At 33.1% G+C, this 22220-nt stretch overlaps 1 protein-coding gene across 3 annotated transcripts; it reads right to left on the bottom strand.

Moving 5' to 3' along the window:
• Nucleotides 1–2599: 2599 nt before the first annotated feature.
• On the bottom strand, nucleotides 2600–20324 carry LOC115442888 (probable medium-chain specific acyl-CoA dehydrogenase, mitochondrial). 3 transcript variants are annotated; one of them, XM_037443749.1, is made up of 10 exons: nucleotides 20047–20324; nucleotides 18880–18973; nucleotides 17808–17975; nucleotides 17624–17724; nucleotides 6288–6368; nucleotides 6056–6186; nucleotides 5750–5858; nucleotides 5298–5438; nucleotides 4454–4643; nucleotides 2600–3368 (listed from the first exon to the last, which is right to left on the bottom strand). In XM_037443749.1, exons 1-10 carry the CDS (start codon nucleotides 20062–20064, stop codon nucleotides 3136–3138), a joined length of 1266 nt encoding a protein of 421 aa, XP_037299646.1. In that variant the 5' UTR covers nucleotides 20065–20324; the 3' UTR covers nucleotides 2600–3135. The 3 variants fall into 3 exon arrangements, with proteins under 3 accessions (XP_037299646.1, XP_030023944.1, XP_030023943.1); XM_030168084.2 differs by lacking the exon at nucleotides 17624–17724 and adding an exon at nucleotides 8848–8948; XM_030168083.2 differs by lacking the exon at nucleotides 17624–17724 and adding an exon at nucleotides 13578–13681 and having other exon boundaries at nucleotides 20047–20323.
• Between the last annotated feature and the right edge of the window lie 1896 nt (nucleotides 20325–22220).

Here is a 22220-nt window from a genome sequence, read left to right as displayed (position 1 = left end):
TTCGATATCTATGAGTAACTATGGAAATATAACTTTCGAATTAGACCATATTATAGGTACTTAACATTATTGCACCTACCTAATACAGCCGAATATGTAGACTCGTAAGTGACTGCTGCATTTCCGTACACAAATTGTTGACGTTGGCAACAAAACTATTCCCGATGTGGACATTCGGCTGAACATGTCGCATTTAAAACACAGACCAAAGTTTGTAGACGTCTTCAATCTGAAAGAAATGATGAGATGACCATGATGCATTTACTTTACTAGGAGATGAGAAAGACTGAAGCTAAGTAGTAATTGGTTAAATTAAATAATGTGTGCCAGGTACTTAATAGGCAATTAATTGGATGTCTATTCCAGAGTCACCTGCTAGTGAATAAAAGGTAAAAGTTGTGGTGGCCTACGCCAATGCAAATTATAATTCTATTGCTATTTAGCAGTGCCATACCTAGGGCGGTGGTGGCGGTATTGAAGTACATGACGCAAAATCTGGTGGGCTTTGACATAATCAGACCAAGACCACGTTATAGGTCATGCATAGCCCATGGTAAAAAGCATACAAATAAGATTGTTTATCATTTTTCGCGTACAAGGGGATACAACTGATATATTTTTAAATGCGATCCTAAAAAATGCTCGTACTGGCGAATAAAATGCAATTTACTGCACTGCCTTTCTACGACTTAGATTTGAAACTAAACATGTGCATATTATTGTCTTAATATTGCTTTACTTCGCTCTCGCTCACATTAAATAGGGTCTACAAAAAAGATAGGTACTTTCTTTTATTAGATACTAGTAGACCCGGCGAACTTCATACTGCCTTACTGTCGATTCTTTAATTTTTTTTAATGCTTATTCTGCTATTCGGGACACCGGGTCACCTAGTAAGTTAAAAAAATGAAGTTGATAAGTCAACAATTACATGTCAAAAAATAAAAATTATAAAACACTTAAAAAATTTTCCATCGTTCCATTTAACGTCACTCAATTGTTTAGTCTTCCCTGAACCTCTCCACTAACACTTAAACGTTATGGTATGGTATTAAAGTTCAAATTGACTTAAGTTACGAATCTTTTGTATAAATATATAGAAAAGTGTTGATTTAGACTTTTTCAGAAATATTTTTAAATTTTTCCCTCCGTAAGAATCATCCTCGTACTTCAAGAAATATTATAAAAACAAAATTAGCGTAATCGCTTCAGCTGCTCTCGAGATTTGCGCGAAGCAAGACATTTAGCGACTCATTTTTATATTATAGATTATGATTGCTCTCTCTCTCACATTAAATTAGGTCAACAAAAAGATTATACTTATTTTATTATCAAGACAATTATTAAGCGCGTTGGGGTAAGATCGTAGGAGGTGTAACATCGTATAAATCAAATAACTTGCAATTGAGTTATAATTTTTGTTTCTAGACAACACTACCTGCGACCCCATATTGTTCCCTACGGTCTACTAGTTCACATTAATGATTCTGTCAAGTAAATAATGTTTACGGTGCTAACAAACAGAATATCGGTATTTCGTCGTTCCATGGCAGATCCGGATTAACCCCATGCAAGAATTTGCCTAATTTAAATGTAGTATTTACTGTTTGCATTTAATTTGGAAGTTATACCGTGTCGTAAACGAAATAAATCTTGTGACTTGGTTATTCAAATTTGTCGAAACACCTATATTCCCTGAGATCCGATCTTTACGCATATAATTATTTGTCGTTAAAGAGCGGATAAAAATCGTTCGATCTAGCACTTATAAAATATTGCAAGTTTGTGTCAAAATTTATACACGAAAAGGTCTGAATTTAGTAATTACGTATTTTTTATTAGCTCAGGTGAATGATCAATTTTGTTTATTTGTTATTTATGTACACGTGTATGTACTATTTATACGAATATTTTTAAAAATATCTACAGTGTCAATCATGAGGGGTAAAATCGTATGCCTAGAACTATTAAAAAAACAAACTTCGCTTCTAAAAATATCTTACGAAATTTATTAAATTTTTTGAATGTTTATAAATCACTATCTAGATCAGAATATACTCTTTATATGGATTTTAGAATACCTTTAACATAGACGATTTTAGAGAGTAGTCCGAACTAAACCAGTGAAGGTCCTATCTTTCTCACTCATTTCTAAAAGTATGGTACTTTTTCAAAGAATTATAAAACATTAACTGTTATATTTAAGAAATTTAAAAAATATATACCATTTAGTAAATTTCATAATATATAGCTAAGTTAATAAATCATTATGATAACTTCTATAGAATTCTTGTAAAGAAATATTTCGAGAACACTGTTTAACACGTTGAAAAAGCGTCCGATTTAACCCCAACGCACCTTATATGTGTTATGTGTTTACCAGTGAGCGCTAATGTAACTATTTTCCCATTGTCCACTTGCGATTTTAGTAAAATTAGGTTACAGTGGGATTAATTTCCATCACAACAATGATGTGTAATTAGTTATTATACATTAACGGATTACTGACGTAGATAGCTTATGTATAATTACGTAAAATGAAGAAATAGCTGTTGATCAAAATAATTATTGGTGGAAAAAGAGAAGAAAAACGAAAATATAAACCAGTGAAATTATATATTCATAATATATAAAGAAAACAATAAATTATTAACAAAAAGTCTTAAAATTGTGACCAAAACAGTTAAATTAACGATGTAGATCCAACTTTTCGAGCTAGGGTCTGTTTCAAGATATCTGAGTAAACGCCAATGGTCTAATATAATATAGAACGACAAAATACAAGAAAATCAAGCTTCCGAACATATAGTAAAGAAAACAGTTGGTTTAATTGGCATATGAGGTTAACATTGTGAAACAGAGCCTAAATTATAAAATTAAAGAGTATAGTAAATTAATAAAAAATATTTGCGTAGGCCTGGAACAGTAGTTAGATGTGAAAATGGCAGAGCCAGGCTTCAGTTTATTTAAGCGCCCTGGATGTACGAGACGGTTAACCTTGTATTTGATTGCAAGTTAAACTACTTCGTTTGATAATAACACAAAATATCTACATATCAAAGATAATGTATATATAATTGTCTCAAAATTTTTAATATTTTACCCATAAGCCTCTAAGAAATATTCTTTAAAAAATCAATTGGTTTGGGTGGCAGCAGTCAGAATTTCTCTAGAAATAATAAGTCTTTGAATTTGTGATGTTCCTTCGTAGATCTGGTAGATCTTAGCATCTCTCATAAGCTTCTCGACTGGATATTCCGTGTTGAAGCCGTTACCGCCGAACACCTGGACGGCATCAGAAGCTGCTTTGTTTGCGATCTCGGAAGCGTGGCATTTCGCTACTGAAGCCATTACGGTGTTCTTTTGACCTGTCAAGGGAATAAGGCATTATAACTTTATGTTTCACTGTTACTACCATTAACTGCAAAAGCCAAATTATATAATATAATATATCAATGCAAGTATATCTAAGCAAGTAAAAAAAAAAACAATACTGCTATAACAGTTTTGTTTTTTTCATCAAATTTATTGCTATTTCATAGACGCACTGGAAACCTTAGATCGTATAATACTTGTTTAGATATATAAATGTAAACAACTGATACCACACTAAGTGTGTCACAGATCTCGCTATGTGTAAATGAGTTCATGTAATTAAGTACTTTCTGACAAACTACAAATGTGTACTTGTTTAGAGATGTTCTAGATTTTTTTTCTTTATTTTGTTTTCTGTAGTCCGATTCAGCACTAATGAAAGTTCTGAAGTTAAGAGCCTTCCTTGATAAATTTTGTGACCTCGTTATGATTCTGTGATTAAATTGATATTGACTTAGGATTGACGTAGAGTCTACCAATTTTGTTATATTGCAATATATATTGTAATATCGGAAAACTTTTTGTGGCAAACTCGCTGCGGCAAAAGGGTTATACAGACACGTAAATAATCTAAACTAGAAATACATGCATATTTTCTATGAATGGGGAGCTCTACAAAACACTATATTGGCCGCTTGAGAAAGATTTGTTCAAACGTGCCTAACATTAGACTGGAGAACTTGCCTTTTGCCTACGCTTGCGTTATCCTAAGCTCGACCAACATGTATTTTGTTTTATTTCTTTGAATGACGAGACGATATTACCATTCACCTGATGATAAGCGAAGCGACCGCCCATTAACAACGGAAACACCATGCAACACCTTGAATAACAAAGTATTATTTGGTATTCCACCGCGCTCGCCATCCTGAGACATGACGTCGTTCATTATGTCCAATAGTTAAACTGGCTACAATGTCTTTCAAACAGGAATACCACAGTGACTACACACTGCTGCTTGGCGGCAGAAATAGGCATTGCGATGGTACCTACGCAGGCGGGCTCTCACATATGAGAGACCTACCACCAGTGAATGTATTTCTACACATAATTAGGTGAAGAACGGATACAAACTAACCGTGGTCGACCATCCATGCGGCCCTTTGCCAAGCGAGACGCGCTGTCTCCACGCCTATCGCCATATCGGCGAGGATGAACGCAACGGCCTGGTGTCTGGCGATGGGCACGCCGAACGCTTTACGTTCCAGCGAGTACTTGGTGGCTTCGTGGAGAGCTCGTTGCGCCAAGCCGGTTGCACCTGCAGCTACCTGCATTTACAAATAACACATGATTTTTTTAGGTTTTACCTAAAACTGTCAAGCATATTAGCCCGCCATAAAATCATTACGAAAACTGTAACGAAGTTACAAAATATTTTTTTTTTATTAGTATATGTCTCACCCCTTTGATAATGTGCTAAGTCCGATGTTTTTTAATTTAATGAAAAACGCCGGAATCGATTTTATTTCTCCAAAAAATGTGGTATGTATTACGCTACTTACGCTATTAAATATGAATTCAAAAATATTCATTTCAACAAAATATTTTTTTAAAGGCGAAAATTTCTCCCCGCTAAAATTAAAATTTTCATATTAACACGTTATTGAAGCAAAGAGACATTCTAACCAGAGCCGTGAGCAGCAGAGGCTAGGTTTTCACATTCAACGAAATCAATTTTAATAAATATACTATGATATATAAAGATTTCAATATAGACACGGAGAAGACAGATTGTATGGGAAGCGAGGAAAAATACTATGTTGAGCTCTAAAAACGAACATGACATGGTAATTTTTAAAAATAGTTTTATAGTGAGCCCTTCAACCTCCATAATAAGTGTATTCTTGTTCGCCCGTCTCCGTCCATATTCACATGTTCTATGGTGGTAAGTCTTATTAAAACATTTGTTTTCGGTGCATTACCGGAGGGCGAGTTTTGTCGAAGGCTCCCATGGCGATCTTGAAGCCAGCCCCTTCGCCGATGAGCACATTCTCTTTAGGAATCTTGACATCCTCGAATGTGATGCCGCGGGTGTCTGAAGCACGTTGCCCCATGTTTTGCTCCTGTTGTTTAGATCATACAGTAAAATTTACTAAACGAGTAATATACGGCAAATCTTTTATTACCTTCTACTGCTAACAATTAGTAATACAAGCGATAATTTCCGTTATTGGCTATAAGATATTCAATTGTCATTTGTAAGAAAAATAAGAAAAACCTTAGTCCTATAAGTGTATATTTTTTTGTAAGATGCCGAAAGAAATAGAGATTACAAGATTAATTTAAACAAAATGGCACTGAATAAATTGTTAAATATGCTATAAAATGATTTCAGTCTCAATCCCTGCTGCAGGATCATAAAATGGGTTTGTACCTTACGACCGGGATTGACGCCAGCCCATTCCCTCTCCACAATGAATCCTGTGAAGGCCTTGCTTGCTGGGCATTTGGGGTCAGGGTTGGTACGAGCTAGCACGAAGTACCTAAAATACAACAGTTTCATTCAATTTACATTTTATCACCACCTACGGTCGTCTCCAAATGGCCCAAAATGAATGTACATGTTGACAGAAATACGTTATGCAATGACTTTGTAGGTCATACATTTGGTCTATTTTTGCGTTTACATGCATTTGAGGCTTATTGTACATTATTTGGGCTGGTTGGCACAGATTTTTACCAGTTTGCGACACCACCATTGGTGATCCACATTTTCTGACCATTCAAAATCCATTCGTCACCCTTTTTCTCAGCTTTAGTTTTTATACCGGCTACATCAGATCCAGCGCCCGGTTCGGTCACACAGTAAGCCTAGAACATAAAGGTATCACTACTTAATAACATTAATTCGTAACTACCATAATGTACATAATAAAGTATAAAAAAAAACAAAAAAAAATAATGTTACTTACAGCCACAAGAGGTTCTTCAATTAAACGTCCAAGGTATTTCTTTTGCTGTTGCTCATTACCGGCGATAATGACCGGAGTTTGCTGAAAACAGTGGTGAATTGTGTACCTTAATAACCATCTTCGTATTGTTAAATTATTAATGCAAGATGTGTAAGATTTATATAATTATAATATCGACTTTATAAATAAATATAAATTAATAAGATATTTTTGTAATTTGTATTATAATTTTACATAGCATCGTTGTTATAATATTGTTTTATTAGATATACCTATATTGTATGAAAGTGTGGTGTAGAGAAATTATACCGTAGCTCGTATTTAGGGAGCCAGGATCCTATTCAAGGAACGCCCATTGATATATTGATATATTTCCCTTGACTACACTTAGCAAATTGCAGCTAAACTACTTGGGAACGTGATTTCTACATTTTAATTTTTTTTTCACTGTATTTGATTTTGATCGATTTATTGAACGTTGTTAATAAGTATTTCGTATAAATTATCAAAATGGTGATCACATTTGGGGCCATGCATAAATTTCGTCATCATAAGTTAGAAGAGCGTGGAAGGAGAGAGTAGGATCATCTAAGATCATAATATGAAATGTTATCGTATCATGTAAATCTCGTGACGTCACATGTTAAAATCTAATGTATTAAAACAAAACGCGAAACATTAAACTCGTTTTTTTTATATTCTATCTTTGTCTTTAGTGTGTATTTTTAGTCGACGGGCCTATTTGAACATAAGTTAGTTCACGTAACTAACTAAACTACTTAGCGATAGAGAAAACCTAAAAAATAAAGAATCGGTAGTCTCCCTACACGTGGACACCTTTGTGCTATTTACTTTCTTCTATAGTTCAATAGGTACTTTTCCCTTTTTCCTTCATACTTCAAACCTGGCTTCGATGGATAGTGCCACAATTCTTGTAAAATGATCATAATATATATTTAATATTATATATATTTGAAACGAGAATTGAACACTGAATACCTTCCTCAAACAGGTCCCTCGACTAACCTTACTTATATATGTACTATATAGGATTTATTTTATACTCCTTGTGAATTCTTGCTTGCAGCGAGCGAGCGATTCGCTGTACACTACATGGTTGCACGTCGGTCGCATTTACGATAAATTCCGTTTGTGGCAATTTAATGTGGTTTATTTTAAAAACTAAGGCTTAATTTTAAAATTGATGTGTCCATGTATTCATTTCTGCGTGTAAAATTACAATAAAATGTGACGCCACCTCAAAGGGGGTGGTCCTACCTATGACAAAGTCGGGGCAGGGATCATAAATCATGAAATTGGTGTACCAAAATTTATAAATGGCGCCTTTTTAAAGTACATTAAAAAACAATGAATATAAAAACGCTGTTGTATTGTACTGACAAGCTTAATGGGATTATAATTTATAATCAATACCAACAGCTTATGATAATAGCTACTAACGTCCATCGGTAAAATAGATTTGTACATAATAAGTAATCTACATGAAAATTAAAAACAAGTAAATCGATTTGTAGTTAGCTGATTGGCTAATTATGGAATCGATAGTTAAGTAATGTTTCCAATATTTATTTAGTAAACTTGATATTAGCCCCTTTTTGACGCATTACGGATTCAATCCATGTTAAATTATTCATTGATTTGAATGTTTTATTCACCAAATCAAATACAATATAAATATATTTTTTAAGGGTTAGTAAATATATTATTAACTAGAAATGGGGTAAGCGGTATATTTAATATTCAAGTTCTCCCGCTATCTCAAAATCTCAAACATCAAATAGCTTAAAGAATAGCATGCTGTCACTTCAATCTGGCTTATTGTCATTGCTCCTGATGAAGATCGCGGTGATTTTAAAAATATCCAAATAACCTGAACATCAGACAAACAAAATTATATATGAGAATAAATCTATTAATTTTAACAATCGTTACGGATTATGTTATAATCAGAAAAACAACCATTCAAAAAAGAAAAAATAGAATTCTGCGCTGGACCTATTAATATATGCTTTGCCAGGTCAGTTATTCTGTTGCATATTACATATAAATAAACACGCGCGTTGTACATATATAAATATTAATGTAATAATAAATATGTTGATGTATGCTATGTATACTTACTATATCTATTTTGTTGCAGTTTATTCATAGATTATAACGATAAAACTATATAGCAGGGCTCTGTCTTAAAATCCACAAGCGTTAACGAGATAAAAGATTGTGATAATACGTACTAAAATTACCCAATAATAGGCGATAACATTCCGCGTATCGTATTATTCTTTAATATTTAGGTTGACTTTAATATTTTTCTAATTTTAGTATTTTAATAATTATGGTTCACTAACAGTTAGGTAATAATATTTAGTGGTTATTTAGTATTCAAACAAGGAAAAACAAACTTTAGGGCTCTATCCTGTTGTTACAGTATCCACTTCATAATAATATATTTAACACAATAAATATCAGTGAGGTGCATATTAATCAATCACAAGTCACAACATGCGTTTCACAAAACCACCAAAGCAAAGCCACTCACTCCAAGACCACTGGCTTCCATTGCTGTCATGATGCCAGTGCACCCATAGGCCAACTCTTCAGCCACAAGACATCCCTCAAAGACACCCATGTTCAAACCACCTGTGAAATTGACACTAAAAATGAGACAATGAAAGCATGAAACGATAAAAGTGCGTATGTAACTTCACCATCGAAACTAAAATCTACCTACAATTTTATTAGCCTTGAATAACAAAAGTTTTATGAGGTCCAATAATGCTTAAACAACAATTGACTCGTTTACTTAGTTATGTATTAATAACAATATTGATGTCTTTTTTTTAGTACGTAATGCAATCTCAGGCAATTTAAAATGTTTGAAATTTCCAAACAGAAATTAGGATTTTGGGCCGAAATTTGCAGACACTTGTCATTTTTATATTATTTCTAACAACTAAATCAATAACGTATTCTGTTGTGGTAAATAGCCCTAAAGTTGCGGATAACGGATCTATGTTATTTAATTCGGGTAAATATTGTCTAACATTGGTGTTTGGATTGGATTTTGATAAAAAAGAAAACAAAAATACATTTATAGTTTTTTACATGCAATACCACAGTAGAACGCATAGCGTGTATTTGCGGATAGGACGATAATAACGCGCGTCGGTATGCAATAGTTGAATTAGTCAACCATTGGCCGTCCAAACGCGCCCTGATACAGCTTTTTGTGCGCTTTGACGCAATTTTGCAATGCGACGCGCTGCGGCCATTCGCAGTTCTAATATGCGTTAGTCTTAAGTGTGTGCCCCGGGTGTTGTTACGTAATTATAAAATAACGTAGTGATGTCCAGCAACCGTAACTATATATGTTTTCGGAAAATTATGATACTTATTTTTTTTTGTAAACAAATAAGTAATTAAAATAAGTGCTTATTTGTTTGTTTGTTATTTCAATGCAAATATCTTTAATATCGCTTGCCTAAATGAATTACGAAGTCAGTATTATTATTCAATTATGAATCTATAAATAATATTATATTACATAATGTTAATCTTCTCTAGTAAATAATTAAGGTACTAATAACAAGGTTATATTGGTAGTCATAAGTCTAGTTTCATTATTAAGTAATCATTCTAGTTATAAAGCATTAGGGAGGTCGCCCGCGGCGACTTTTTGCAGCGATGCAATTGCAAAACAGTCGCGACGGTCTCCCTGGCAGTCCTCGTTTGTCCACGTCTACTATTCTGTATTGCTACAAGCGCGCTGCTGTCACGCTTCAGTAGTACGCGTAACAACATACGTAATGTTGTTACGCGTTTATATGGTTTTCGAGGCGCGTTGCGTCAACGTGACTGACACGCGCCAGCAGTGATACAAAAACACGTTCACGAAACGTGCGACGGCGCGGCGTCGCTGCAAAAATTAGGGATTGCTTTAGGGAGTAGTATGTTATGATGATACTTAAAATTACGGTTAATATTTGCAGATATTTTACGGTTGGAATTCACTACGAAAGTTATAATTGTGTAGCAACATTATTTTAATTTTTTTAATTATTGTTAAATTAATTGTCAGGTGTTTTGGAACGTATCGTTATAGGTTACACTATTAGTATATTAGAATCAACCCTTGTTTAAATGTTTAAAGCGTTATTTATGTGCTAACTTTGGATGTCAAGAGTACTTTTAAACTATAATTTTCCGTGAAGCCACCCACGCCTCGTTGTTCTTTAGATTTACATGCAATCATCGTTATTCCACTCTTCCATGAGTTCCTATCATTTGGGTACATCCTTTTGGAACTTTGGAACTATTAGTGCCCATAAAATTTACGGATTACTTAATAACGAAATATTCAGAGAAAATGTTTATAGAAATGGTCAGATTGATGTAGTCATTGGAAAGCTACTTAGACGGATATGATATACATAGGGAACAAACACTAGTAACTCATATAGCGGGATGTTTTTAACTTTGGCTATAAGTAATTAGCTTCTGTATCTATTCATGAATAAAATATAATTTCCTAGCGAACCCAAAAACACTTTTTAACACAACTGTAGGGCAGTATTAATTCTGAACCACTGACCTCATAGCGATCGGCAACGCGCCACTGTGAGTTGACAACTATCGGGCGCTAGAACAGCGATAAGCCCGCATTAGCATGTGCACGTCCCGTTCAGAATACAATGGGAAAATGCGCGTTAAACACATGCCACCCAAATATAGTTTTAAATGTTTGGTGAATGTTAATTTATTTTACTGTTAATTCATTCAGTACCTAGCGTTTCCGTTCAATTTTCACGTTGATACATACGAGTTGAAATTAACACCCTCGCATTTCTACGAACATATTTTTCGTTCGCTACTTGGCCGATCGATTCACTAAGTCGTTGGATGCATCAGGACTTTAGCTTTCATGAACATGTATACGAGTTGATAGTATGTTTATGAATTATTGGGTATTAAGCACAAGTACTTACATAATGAAAAAGATAAGACCCTCATGTCGAAAACATTTATGATTTTGGGACGAATATTGTAATGGGCCCGATCTAATGGTTCAAAATATAATACTTTGTTAAGATAAACATTTAAGTGTAAAGGATTGTACTACATCTAGGAAAAATAAATTTTCCAATCAAATTTATTTAAAATTTATACATTCATTACTTGTGATCGTTCTTGGTGTTCGCAGGTGATAACATGCGGTGGGCTAGTTTTAGAAACGCCAAATTGTATGCAGTTGAAGACCGGAACGCGATTTTATTCGAATTAAAAATTTGGTATAACGGCATGAAATTTAAAGTAAACTTATTAAGGCGGCATAAAACGGCGCGCAAAGCCGTATTTATAGAAGCTATCTAAACGGAATTTATAATACATACAGAACATAAAAAAAATTAATCATGTTGGTGTAATATGCTATCTTTAGTTTGATTGTTTAAATTTCATTATGTTAAAATTTCGTAAATCTTTGCATATTTCCATCTTTAACCCGCGCACTGCAAAGTATCGAACGAATTACTTAAGACAATTTAGCCTGGGAGGTACCCTAACGCCGGAGCATGATTTTAAGCTTGCCCAAAAACAATAATAATGCGATCACCGCAGTCGTCATCGTTTTGCGCAAACGTTCCGGTGGCTAAGAAACACTTGATAGGATATAGAAATGGAGATAGCACTGGAGTAACTGACCTCAGCCACGTCTAATAAAATATATTCATTGCTTTAAAAAATTTCAAAATCATAAAAATCTAGAGAGAATATGTAAAATTAAGTTTCTAATATCTACTTGATGCTAATTACAAAATGTCGAAAACTTTTACGATACAACTATGTGTGTTCTTGGGTACTAAAGATCGGAATATATGCAATTTTGCATGTTTTGGCTAATTTTAACCGATTTTGCATAGAATTCCATAAAACACGGAATTGTTCATATTTTCGCTATATTAGTCCATATAATATTACTTCTTTTCGTTAGGTTAATACAATATCAGTCTGTGAAATATTACGTTGAATTTGTACCAACCCACCGCATTTAAATTGCCTAAACTGAAAAATAACCTACATTTGGAAATTTTGCACAACTAAATAATCCTATTAATAGGGTAAATGTACTTTGACAGATACATTAAGCGTTGGCTTATGAAAATAGAAAAGTCCAATATCACTTTGCCCTCCGGGAGATCGAATCCGAGGTTTCTGATAGGTAACATATATATATATATATATGTAACGCGTGTACATAATATCTACAACGACGCCACCAAGACAATCTTTTCACATTGTGAAATTTAATTAATATTTTTTATCATTAATATAATACGAAAATTATATTCGTGTGAACACTACGTACACATTGTATGCTGATTTTTAATGAAAATAACCTAGTAATTAGATCCGCTTCTTTAATTAATATTGTATAATTTATTTATTTAAAGGAACAAACAGACATAAAATGAAATTATGATGACATCAATGAGAAATAGTATGTTCTCTTTATGTATTACAAAACAAACAAAAAAAAATGTGGATGATAGTTGATAATATCCAAAGCAATTAGAAAATAAGAGAAAGTATATCTACATTAGACAGGTATATATCGCACTTTTATTATAATAGTAATACACCTATGGATTACAACTTTAGGACAACAATATAATTGCAGGAAATAATAACAAGGTTAGTGTGATGTCACCCTATATCCTACCGGAAATACAATTTAAAGCATTTCTCGAACCTACGTAAATTTTCATTTAAAGCATCAACGTTAATAAGTTTGTTATTATAATCTACGAATCTTTCTAATAAAACTATTATTGGCGTAGTAAGTTGTACAACCGGGAATGATAAATAACAAAATATCTCGCTCACGCTTGCGATGTACTCTAATGTTAAGTGCTTGTATTGAAATTATTCAGATTTTATAAACGAGTATAGTCATCAGTCAAATTTCGAAGGTGACACAAACGCGTGGCACAGTATATCCTTGTAAAGAAGTGTTTGTATATTTTAACGTCTTTCATGCATATCGGGCGCTTTTCAAGTTGCATATAATCCGGTCTATAGTTATTACATATTATGTATTTGCTGTACCAGTGTGCGGCGTGACGTTGCTACATGTAGCTAATTTACAGTAAATAATCTAATCATAAATACATATATAGGTAATATGTGTATTAAGCAAAATAATAAAATATAGCCGACATTTATAACTAATGCTTTGAAATATACTGCGTAAAATTGATACAATCGACTCACTCCTAGCGCCGTGCCTCCAACGGCCGTCGTTATACCCGTACACCCGAATGCAAATTCCTCTGCGATTAGACATTCGTCGAAAACTCCAAAGTTCCCTAGTCCCCCTGAAATATCTTTTTAATTTAGCATATTGTATTTTCATTTTATTTATCCTAACGTATTTATGAAATAAGTGGACGTACGGAGCAACATAGTCGTGAAATAACAACCAAGCTCCTTAAATAAAGATATAAAAAAAATAAAAAACGTACAAAACATAGACTATGACATAATCACCATCTACTAAAATTACTATTATATTATATAAAAATATAACAGATAATTTATATGAAATGTTATTACCCTCCTATCGGTCAATTGTATACTTTTTCGATGGATATGTTTCATGCCCAGTTGATAGTAAAATACATGAATAGGGAAAGAAAGAAAGCAAAAGAAAATATTCATTTACCCAAGAGTTGAAAACTTAATAAGAAAAAAACTAAATCAAAAGCATGTAATTATTAATCTTAAGCGATTACCATGCTTAAATGCATTTTACCACTATAAATTCATAGTTCACACTAATTGTGATAAATGATGCTCACACCGACATCGGTTATAGTTATTGCCGCCATAATACCAGAACATCCGTACGCTAGCTCTTCGCAGACGATACTAGTGTCCAACACGCCTAGACCTAATCCCCCTGCGAAGTGTATTTTTTAAGAGCTGAAGTAACGAAATGGAAGCATAAAAGCGTTATTAATTAAAAGTTTCTAGGAGACCATTATTATAAGTTAACACATGTGTTTGCTGCAGCCGTATATCTTATTTACATTTCCAGACAAAAACTAAAGAATAATAATTATTTATTTTATAATATAATATAATTTCATGGATAGTATCTCATAATATGAGGATGATGTATGTATGTACGTATGTATGATGAATATGACTACGTCAGTACTTTTTTTTATTTATTAGACATTGTTATTATAATTATTGTTATTGTGAAGAATTGTATGACCTCATTAAAAAGACTATTATTTATTTAGACACCATAAAGGTAAAATATGACGAACTGTTTTATGTTCCATGCTTTATACTTGTTTAAAAAAAACCTAAATTTTGAATTTATTTGGTAAACGGACTTTGGCACAGTCATAGTATTATGTGTGATAATCTTTTTATCAATACCATAAAACATGAGAACGTCCATGTGATAAGCCGATAACACACTCCGGAAAGGATTAGCGATGGGAGGTAATTTTACAACACAGCTTAGGCTGCAACCTACGCCAACTGAATTATGATAACTATAGTAATTTATACAAGTTACCTCTAAATCTAGTTCTAATAAATTGTAATTTTCCCTTCCAAACATACAATTTAAAAAAATGAATATTTCATCCAACATATAAATTAAATTTAAAATAAATTATTTACAAAAATATATTTTATAATTAAGTTGTTGCATTAGTCATTTAACTCTGTGTAAAGAAATATGCATTCTTAGAATGAATTAATTGGTAATTAACCAAGATCACTGGTTGTGATGTAATAATTTAATTCTAAAGAATTTTATTATTAATTATCTTTACTAATATAAAAAGCTTAAGAGTTTGTTTCAACGCGCAAATCTCAGGAAACACTAAGCTGATTATGATGTTTTTTCGCTAATAGGAAGCTAAAATACTCCTGAGTGCTATAGGCTATATTAACCCGGGAAAATGTTCATACCGGAAAGTTTTATCACGCGGGCGGAGCTGCAGACAAAAGATAGTTTACATACAAATTTTAAGACATACATCACTTCAAACCAGAAATAAGATATGTGAAACATAAAATGAGTACTCCTACATAAGTCTGCAAGTATTAAGAATGTAGTATATTTAACGATAGTAGAATAGATTTCAACTTGCTATGGCAACTTAATATCAGTAAAATACTTGACAGAAAATTTAAAGTAATATTTTTGTCTCTATATTAAATGACGCTGTTTTTCTTGATTATACATTAACACAAACAAACCATGGTTTCGTGGCACAAGGCGTTAGCCTGAGGCGCAATTTGGATACCCACATAATATCGCTGTGCATATATATGGGCCCATTGATGTCAAGGGGCGAGTTATATCGAGTACAAATTCCAATCCCAGGCTAATCTAATTTTTGTTTGTCATTCAAATACAATGATAAAATTTATCACTTATCACGTTTACGTACAAAGAGCAATAAATACATAATATAATCTCATAAACAATCAGTTTTGGGACTATCACAGGTCCAAAGTATCATTAGTGATACAAAGCCTGACGTCAGTATTGGTAGGTGTAAATAAAACTATCAAAGAAGAATGCCCAAAACCAGGTTATATTTGCGTCAGTAATGCGTCTTAACCAAATATCCACAAAAAATCATCATTTTAATTATTATTCTATTTGTATTTATTTCAGTCACAAGCAAATGGGGGTTTAAAAGATATGAAAAAAAAAATGTTTCATTGTTGCAAATGAAATACCGGATAATTTACTGCCAATATGGCGAATTGATACCAATTTATAACAAATTCCTTTTTTTAAATGGAATAAAAAAGTAAATATGTACAATAAATGTGCTTGTACTTGAATCTACAATGTATGTATTAAATATATTATTGATCTCAAATATATTGTTAGAAAACAATATATTTTACTTAATAAAAAACAAACAAATGGCGAATTGTACTTGCATTGACAGAAATACTAAAGTCAGCTAAAACATGTCTGGACTTTTTGTTAATTAATGAATATATGGGTACAGATTTGTATTACTCTGGCAACTGAAATCCTCTGTTAAAAAACAACGTGTATAGTGTGTGTTTCGAACTTTGAGACTGAAGGCTTTTAGTTAGCAGCACAATGTCGTCTAGACCCTAGGGCCCTAGACCCAGGACAGTTAATCGAGACGGCATATCCTGGCGGTGTATTAACTGCACCTTTGCGGTACCACAGAAACAACAAGTATATTTCTTGAACGAGCTGTCCAGTTTGTAAGTTGGGTATGTAGATTATTATATGTATACATACCCACAATGTGAAAATCTTGCCAAAGATAAAGAAAACAGTTTAACAATAATAATAATCTGAATATGTTTACTCAACTTCTACATTATATTTTAGGTTTCAAGGCTGGAATGAGTTTGTGCTGCCTGCTGGAGATCAGCTTATAGAGAGGTTCACAGACAACAACAACATGACATGACCCGACCAGCGTTGCAAGAAGTCATTCACTCACTTCAGCAGTATATATAAACATGCTGCAGCTATATTAAATTCTTGTTTTTATTTTGGGATGCCCAGAATATATAGGTACCTCTATTAAAAATATATATCTATATAAAAATATGCATCGGATTTCATATTTCTCGTTTTATTTTTCTTTCCCTATCATAATTACCTATTAGCCTAATCAGGTTTTAAAGTGAGTTCCTGGGTTCGATTTCCAGGCTAAGCAACATTTTATCTCGGTGTTTCTAACATGAGTTGCCTGGGATCAGAATCCTCCAAAGAGGGTTGGCGTCACTGCAATATTGAAATTAATTAGGCACGTAGCGTACCATCTACCGTACATTATTGCAGTCCATACTTAACCTCAAAATAACCGCGCTATAAAAATTCTGATTACTCCAAACTGCCATCGAATATACAATTGTTTTCAATTTGTATAAAAATTAGGACATATTCCTTATAGTTTAGTGAAGGTTTTGTACAGACGCAAGCGTAGCCCAATTTTCATAAAAAAATGGGCATTCTCCTTTAAACTCTCTCTGGTAACTAACTATATAGTTAAAAATAGATGTCAAATGAAGATATGAAATATTTGCACAAGGGGTTGCATTTCGCCAGTTTATCTACTTCGTATAACAACCATCACAACATGTGAATTGTGACGGATAATAAATTCGCAAATAGTTTTTGTCTGGAAATAACACGTTATTATAATTCCGCTGGCGCCACATTAGTTCACAGTTGTTTTTTTACGTTTTATATATAATACTGTTCAATATAGCGCTTAACGACTTACACCTATATTAGAGGTGAGAATAGCAGCTTTAACACCTGCACAGCCATATGCAATTTCTTCCATTGTAAGACAACTATCAAAAACAGTTAATTCATTTCCGCCTGTAATGTTTAATTTTGTGCTGTATATGCTATTATTTTTTTACTCATTCTACATTGTATTGAAATAGTAGCAATAACATTACCGCAATGCTCAGGAACATGTCCGTTCATAAGGCCCACCTCCCATGCTTTCTTTACAATGGGCCATGGGTATTCTCCAGTTTTGTCATAGTGAGCTGCAGCAGGAACTATTTCTTCCTTAGTGAATTTGCGAGCAAGATCCTGCAAAGCCTTTTGTTCATCATTTAACTCTGTAAAAAAAAAAAGAAATTAATACACTTGTTTACCATTGCTTATGCAGGTGATAAATGAAAATTGCATTATTTATAACTGGTATTAGAATATTTTTTTAAAACAAGGTGAAATATTTATTGATTTTATAAGCACTCTTAAAAAAAACATGTACAATGAGCATATTGTTGGGAATAGTGTAATACTGTATAAATGTACATGGTAAACATACAGTACTGCACAAGTAAAAAAAAGTCAAAATTGAGATTGATACATAAAATTCAAAGTAATCATAAACACAATCAGTTTTAACACTTTTCTATAATACTTTATGGTCAGAAGGTATTTACTAATGCAAGTTGTGCAGTATTGTACTATTCTCAATGATTTATTTACTATAAAAGGAACATCAACAGAACATATATTTAACAGTCTAATACACTTTACACAGGCTTAATAACTAATATGTGCTCCAATTAAAGATGTACTCAAGAGAAAAAGACTCTAAGAAAATTGCATACTTAGCTTAACTGCAAGTAACAGAGGACTACAATATAAATGTTATGTACGTAGAAGCAGTGTATTTGATATTTAATAGAGAAGCACACACTCATGTCTGTTGTCACTCATGGGGTAGACAGAGGTGCAATTAATGCAACCACTTCCCACCATGTTTCCATCCTGTGATGTGAGAATGGCGGATCTATAGCCATGTTGGCTACAAATTTCAGACTCTGGGCAAATAACAAGTACAAGAATCCAATATCACATTGCCCACCCCAAGGATAGAACTCCAAGACCACAGCACTTGTTGTATGTAATACAACTACGTCACCAAGGCAGTAGTTATTAAGTGCCTATTTGATATAATTGTTTTTCTTTTTTTATCATACATTTTAACTTAATAAGAGACAGTATTCATACCAAAACAAAATCCTGTTGGTGGAATAGGTTTAGCGGCGGCGACAGGAGCTGTTGTAGACAGCTTCCTGTATATTGGGCGTGTTACGCGAAAAATCTACAATAATAAAAAAAATCACAACTTTTAACATAATTTAATTTTGATTTGAAATTCATTGTTGGCAGTAAATAATATATTTTGTGCGTTATTTGTGTGTACTGTTAATAGCGAGTGAAGTAAGAACATAGATGTTTGTCGTCTATAGCATTAATATGTTGGTTTGCATATTTTATTTGAACTCCTGCAAGATATGAACTGTGTGTTATTCATGTTATTAATGAACCAACCGATGACACAAGTTATGAAGGATATTACAATACCATGCAACTACCTTTGATAAATACTTATGTAAGTGTGAAAAATAAAGTTTTACAAGGAAGAGTTAAAACTATGGGTGTTGATGTTTACTTTGTATTTTATGTATCAATATTAATTTTTTATTTTTCATCACTTATATTATATTTACCAATGTTAGTAACAGGATATTGCACTAGTCCTGATAAAATATCTTTGGTAACAATTGGTGAATATTCTTCATGGAATAATACAGCAGCAAACAGTTTTTCTACATTAAGTCCATAATAATATAAAACAATGGATGTTGTTCAATGCAAATTAGATTGTTTTCTCAGTGGGCTGTATGTGGTAGAGATAATGAGTTATAGCTAAAGATAAATACTAATTAAACATTTATTAGATGTTTGTGCTTCTTATGAGCATAAATGAATGTGGATCTCGATTATCAAATATAATTTCAAAGTTATAAATCTAATTTCAGTTTTTTAAATCTAATTTCAAAATTGTATAAACCCTTTAAAATGACTATAACTAGAAATACACATCACATTATTTGCTTGAGTTAATCTAGAATTCCAAGTTAAAGTAGTCGTAATATTAAGAAATGAGCATAAAACTCCATGTTTCACTAGATGTACTTTTACCTGAACTTTGGACTTTGCCATATACTAAACATTAGAAATTATACGTTCGCAAGGAATTAGCCGAATTAAATGACTGGTAACTAATTCTACACTTTACAATAAAACGAAATGATAGTAATTAGTAGTTTAAAACTTCTTAAGCTTCGATTATCATAGTAATATAAAACAAAAAAATTCATAGCGTCTTACCTGATTTATTGGATTCATCTTATAGGTTCGCGTAGCGATCAGGAATTAAATGTAATATTTATTTAAGTAGAGTGATTAATTATTACTTAAACTTTATTGTTACGTGAATAAGCAAGTACAGTAGTTATAAGAATGAAGAAAATATGAGTTACAACCAAAAAGTTTTATGTTCTTGCAGGTTCTTTATTTTTTTAAATGGCAATTGTACGTAGATTATGCCAATTTCAAGTTAGGGAAACAGGTTTGTCATAGAATAGGAATTATCGGAAATTTGGAAAGGAAAGGATCAGTAATTATTGCATGGAAAGAAAATTAAATAATATTTTTTTTTATATTATTATGTATAATACATAGATCATGGTTACAAAAGAACAGGGATGGATGTAGGAATAGGGATATCAAGCAAAAAAAGTCGTTGATAATATAATGCCGGCGCCACACTCAAACAAATGTTTGAACAAAGACTTTGACACACATTTGAACACAGTTAAAGACACTGACCAAATTAAAATTTTTATGGCTTTTACTTTTAGGTTTCCATACAATCGGTTCCCCTTCAAGCAAATCGATAACTTTGAATGCCTTGATGTGTTGTCGAAAAACTGATACCGAATGGCAAATACGCTTTGCACAAATACGCAAATACCCGTGCCACACATGAATTTAAACAAGTGTTCAAATATTTTTGCTATGTGTGGCGCCGACATCAAGTGAACGGCAAGCTCGTCTCGTCATTCAAAGAAATAAAAATAAAAAATAAGAATTGATAACGTTGCTTAAAAATATCAAACTCATTAAACAAATTAAAACTTTATAAAGAGACCAAGTCAAATCTGTGTTCAGTCGTATATTCTTTATTTACAAACAGTTTCATAATGGAACATCTGTATGTTTTAATCTATAATTCAATGAATCACCTCCTGCGCCAAAGCCATCGGCGAGGTAGGAATCTTCTCACAATGCGTGCCGTGTCCATCAATACTTACTGTTTTCTGACCCAACGGCCAATTGAGAGTTTCTAAAGATGGTGGTCAAGGCTTTTCGGTATTTAAACCATGCACAGAAACGACAATCGGGAAATAATTGTACAATCCACATTCCACAATATGTTTTTTTTTTTTAACTGCTGCTGTTATCACCGGGGCTACCCTGCAAACGGTGTACTCGCGATCTCCTAGCTTAGCAACCACTGCAGTCCTAATGGTGATTCGATGGGCCCTACCGCTATCACTGAGGGTGCTAGCGGACGGTACGCTGGCAACCCGCAGTTATTCAGTCACGGGGCCTGGAAGGAAGGAAGGAAGGAAGGAAGAACGGAGGGAATAGAGGGAAGGAAGAGAAGAGGAAAGAGGTGGAGCTTGGTTAAGATGGTTGGAAGGGAGAGGGAGGGGAGATGTTCGCGAACCCTTATAGTCCTCCATATGTACTTGGGAACCGAGAGGTATACACAATCAACTATGTGCCTAGAGTCGTAGCATAATGTTCCTCCGTGCATGGGCGTGCATGCGGTGTAAAGACTGAGCGCACAAGAATTTCCTCGGGGCGGTCCACAATATGTTAGTAACCTCGTGTGCCAAGTTTATTTAGACAATTTGTTTTTTTCGGTCCTAAAATTGTAATATTTTTCTAGTATCGTTTTTTATCAATTTTATGAGACATAAAATATTTGTAGAAAGTGTAAAAAAAGCTAATGAAGTATCTACAGAACTTTTCGCTTGACACTTAAAATGTTGTACTTTTTCGAAGAATGAATATTTTACGTGTTTGGCAGAGTTGGTAACACTGTTTATTACTATGGCGCATGCAAAATGATTATATTTCAACTAAAAAGAGAATCGTTACGTTTAGTTTGTGCAATGAAATCAATTGATTTTATTTAAAGTTGCTCATGTGAAAAGAACTTTGTCACAAGGATTAATGAGAATGTTACGACTTTCGTTTCGCAATTCTTGTAGTATTGGTATGAAACAGAAGTTAGGAGGCGTATTTCGGAATGTCACTACCGATTCGTAGTCAAAATACAAGTTATGATAATTATTGTAATTAATAAAAGTATTTTCTTTAGGGTAATGGTTAGTCTTGTTAGCTAGGAAGATTTATTTCTAGTGCTTTTTTATTTAGTACGACGATACCTAGTCCTTGGGTCAATTGAAATGACAGCTCGTATTATAGTA

Source organism: Manduca sexta, chromosome 27 (genome assembly GCF_014839805.1).
Source record: "Manduca sexta isolate Smith_Timp_Sample1 chromosome 27, JHU_Msex_v1.0, whole genome shotgun sequence".
NCBI classification, from domain to species: Eukaryota; Metazoa; Arthropoda; class Insecta; order Lepidoptera; family Sphingidae; genus Manduca; species Manduca sexta.
The sequence above is the reverse complement of the archived record's forward strand: the minus strand, read 5'-3'. Positions and strand labels throughout refer to the sequence as shown.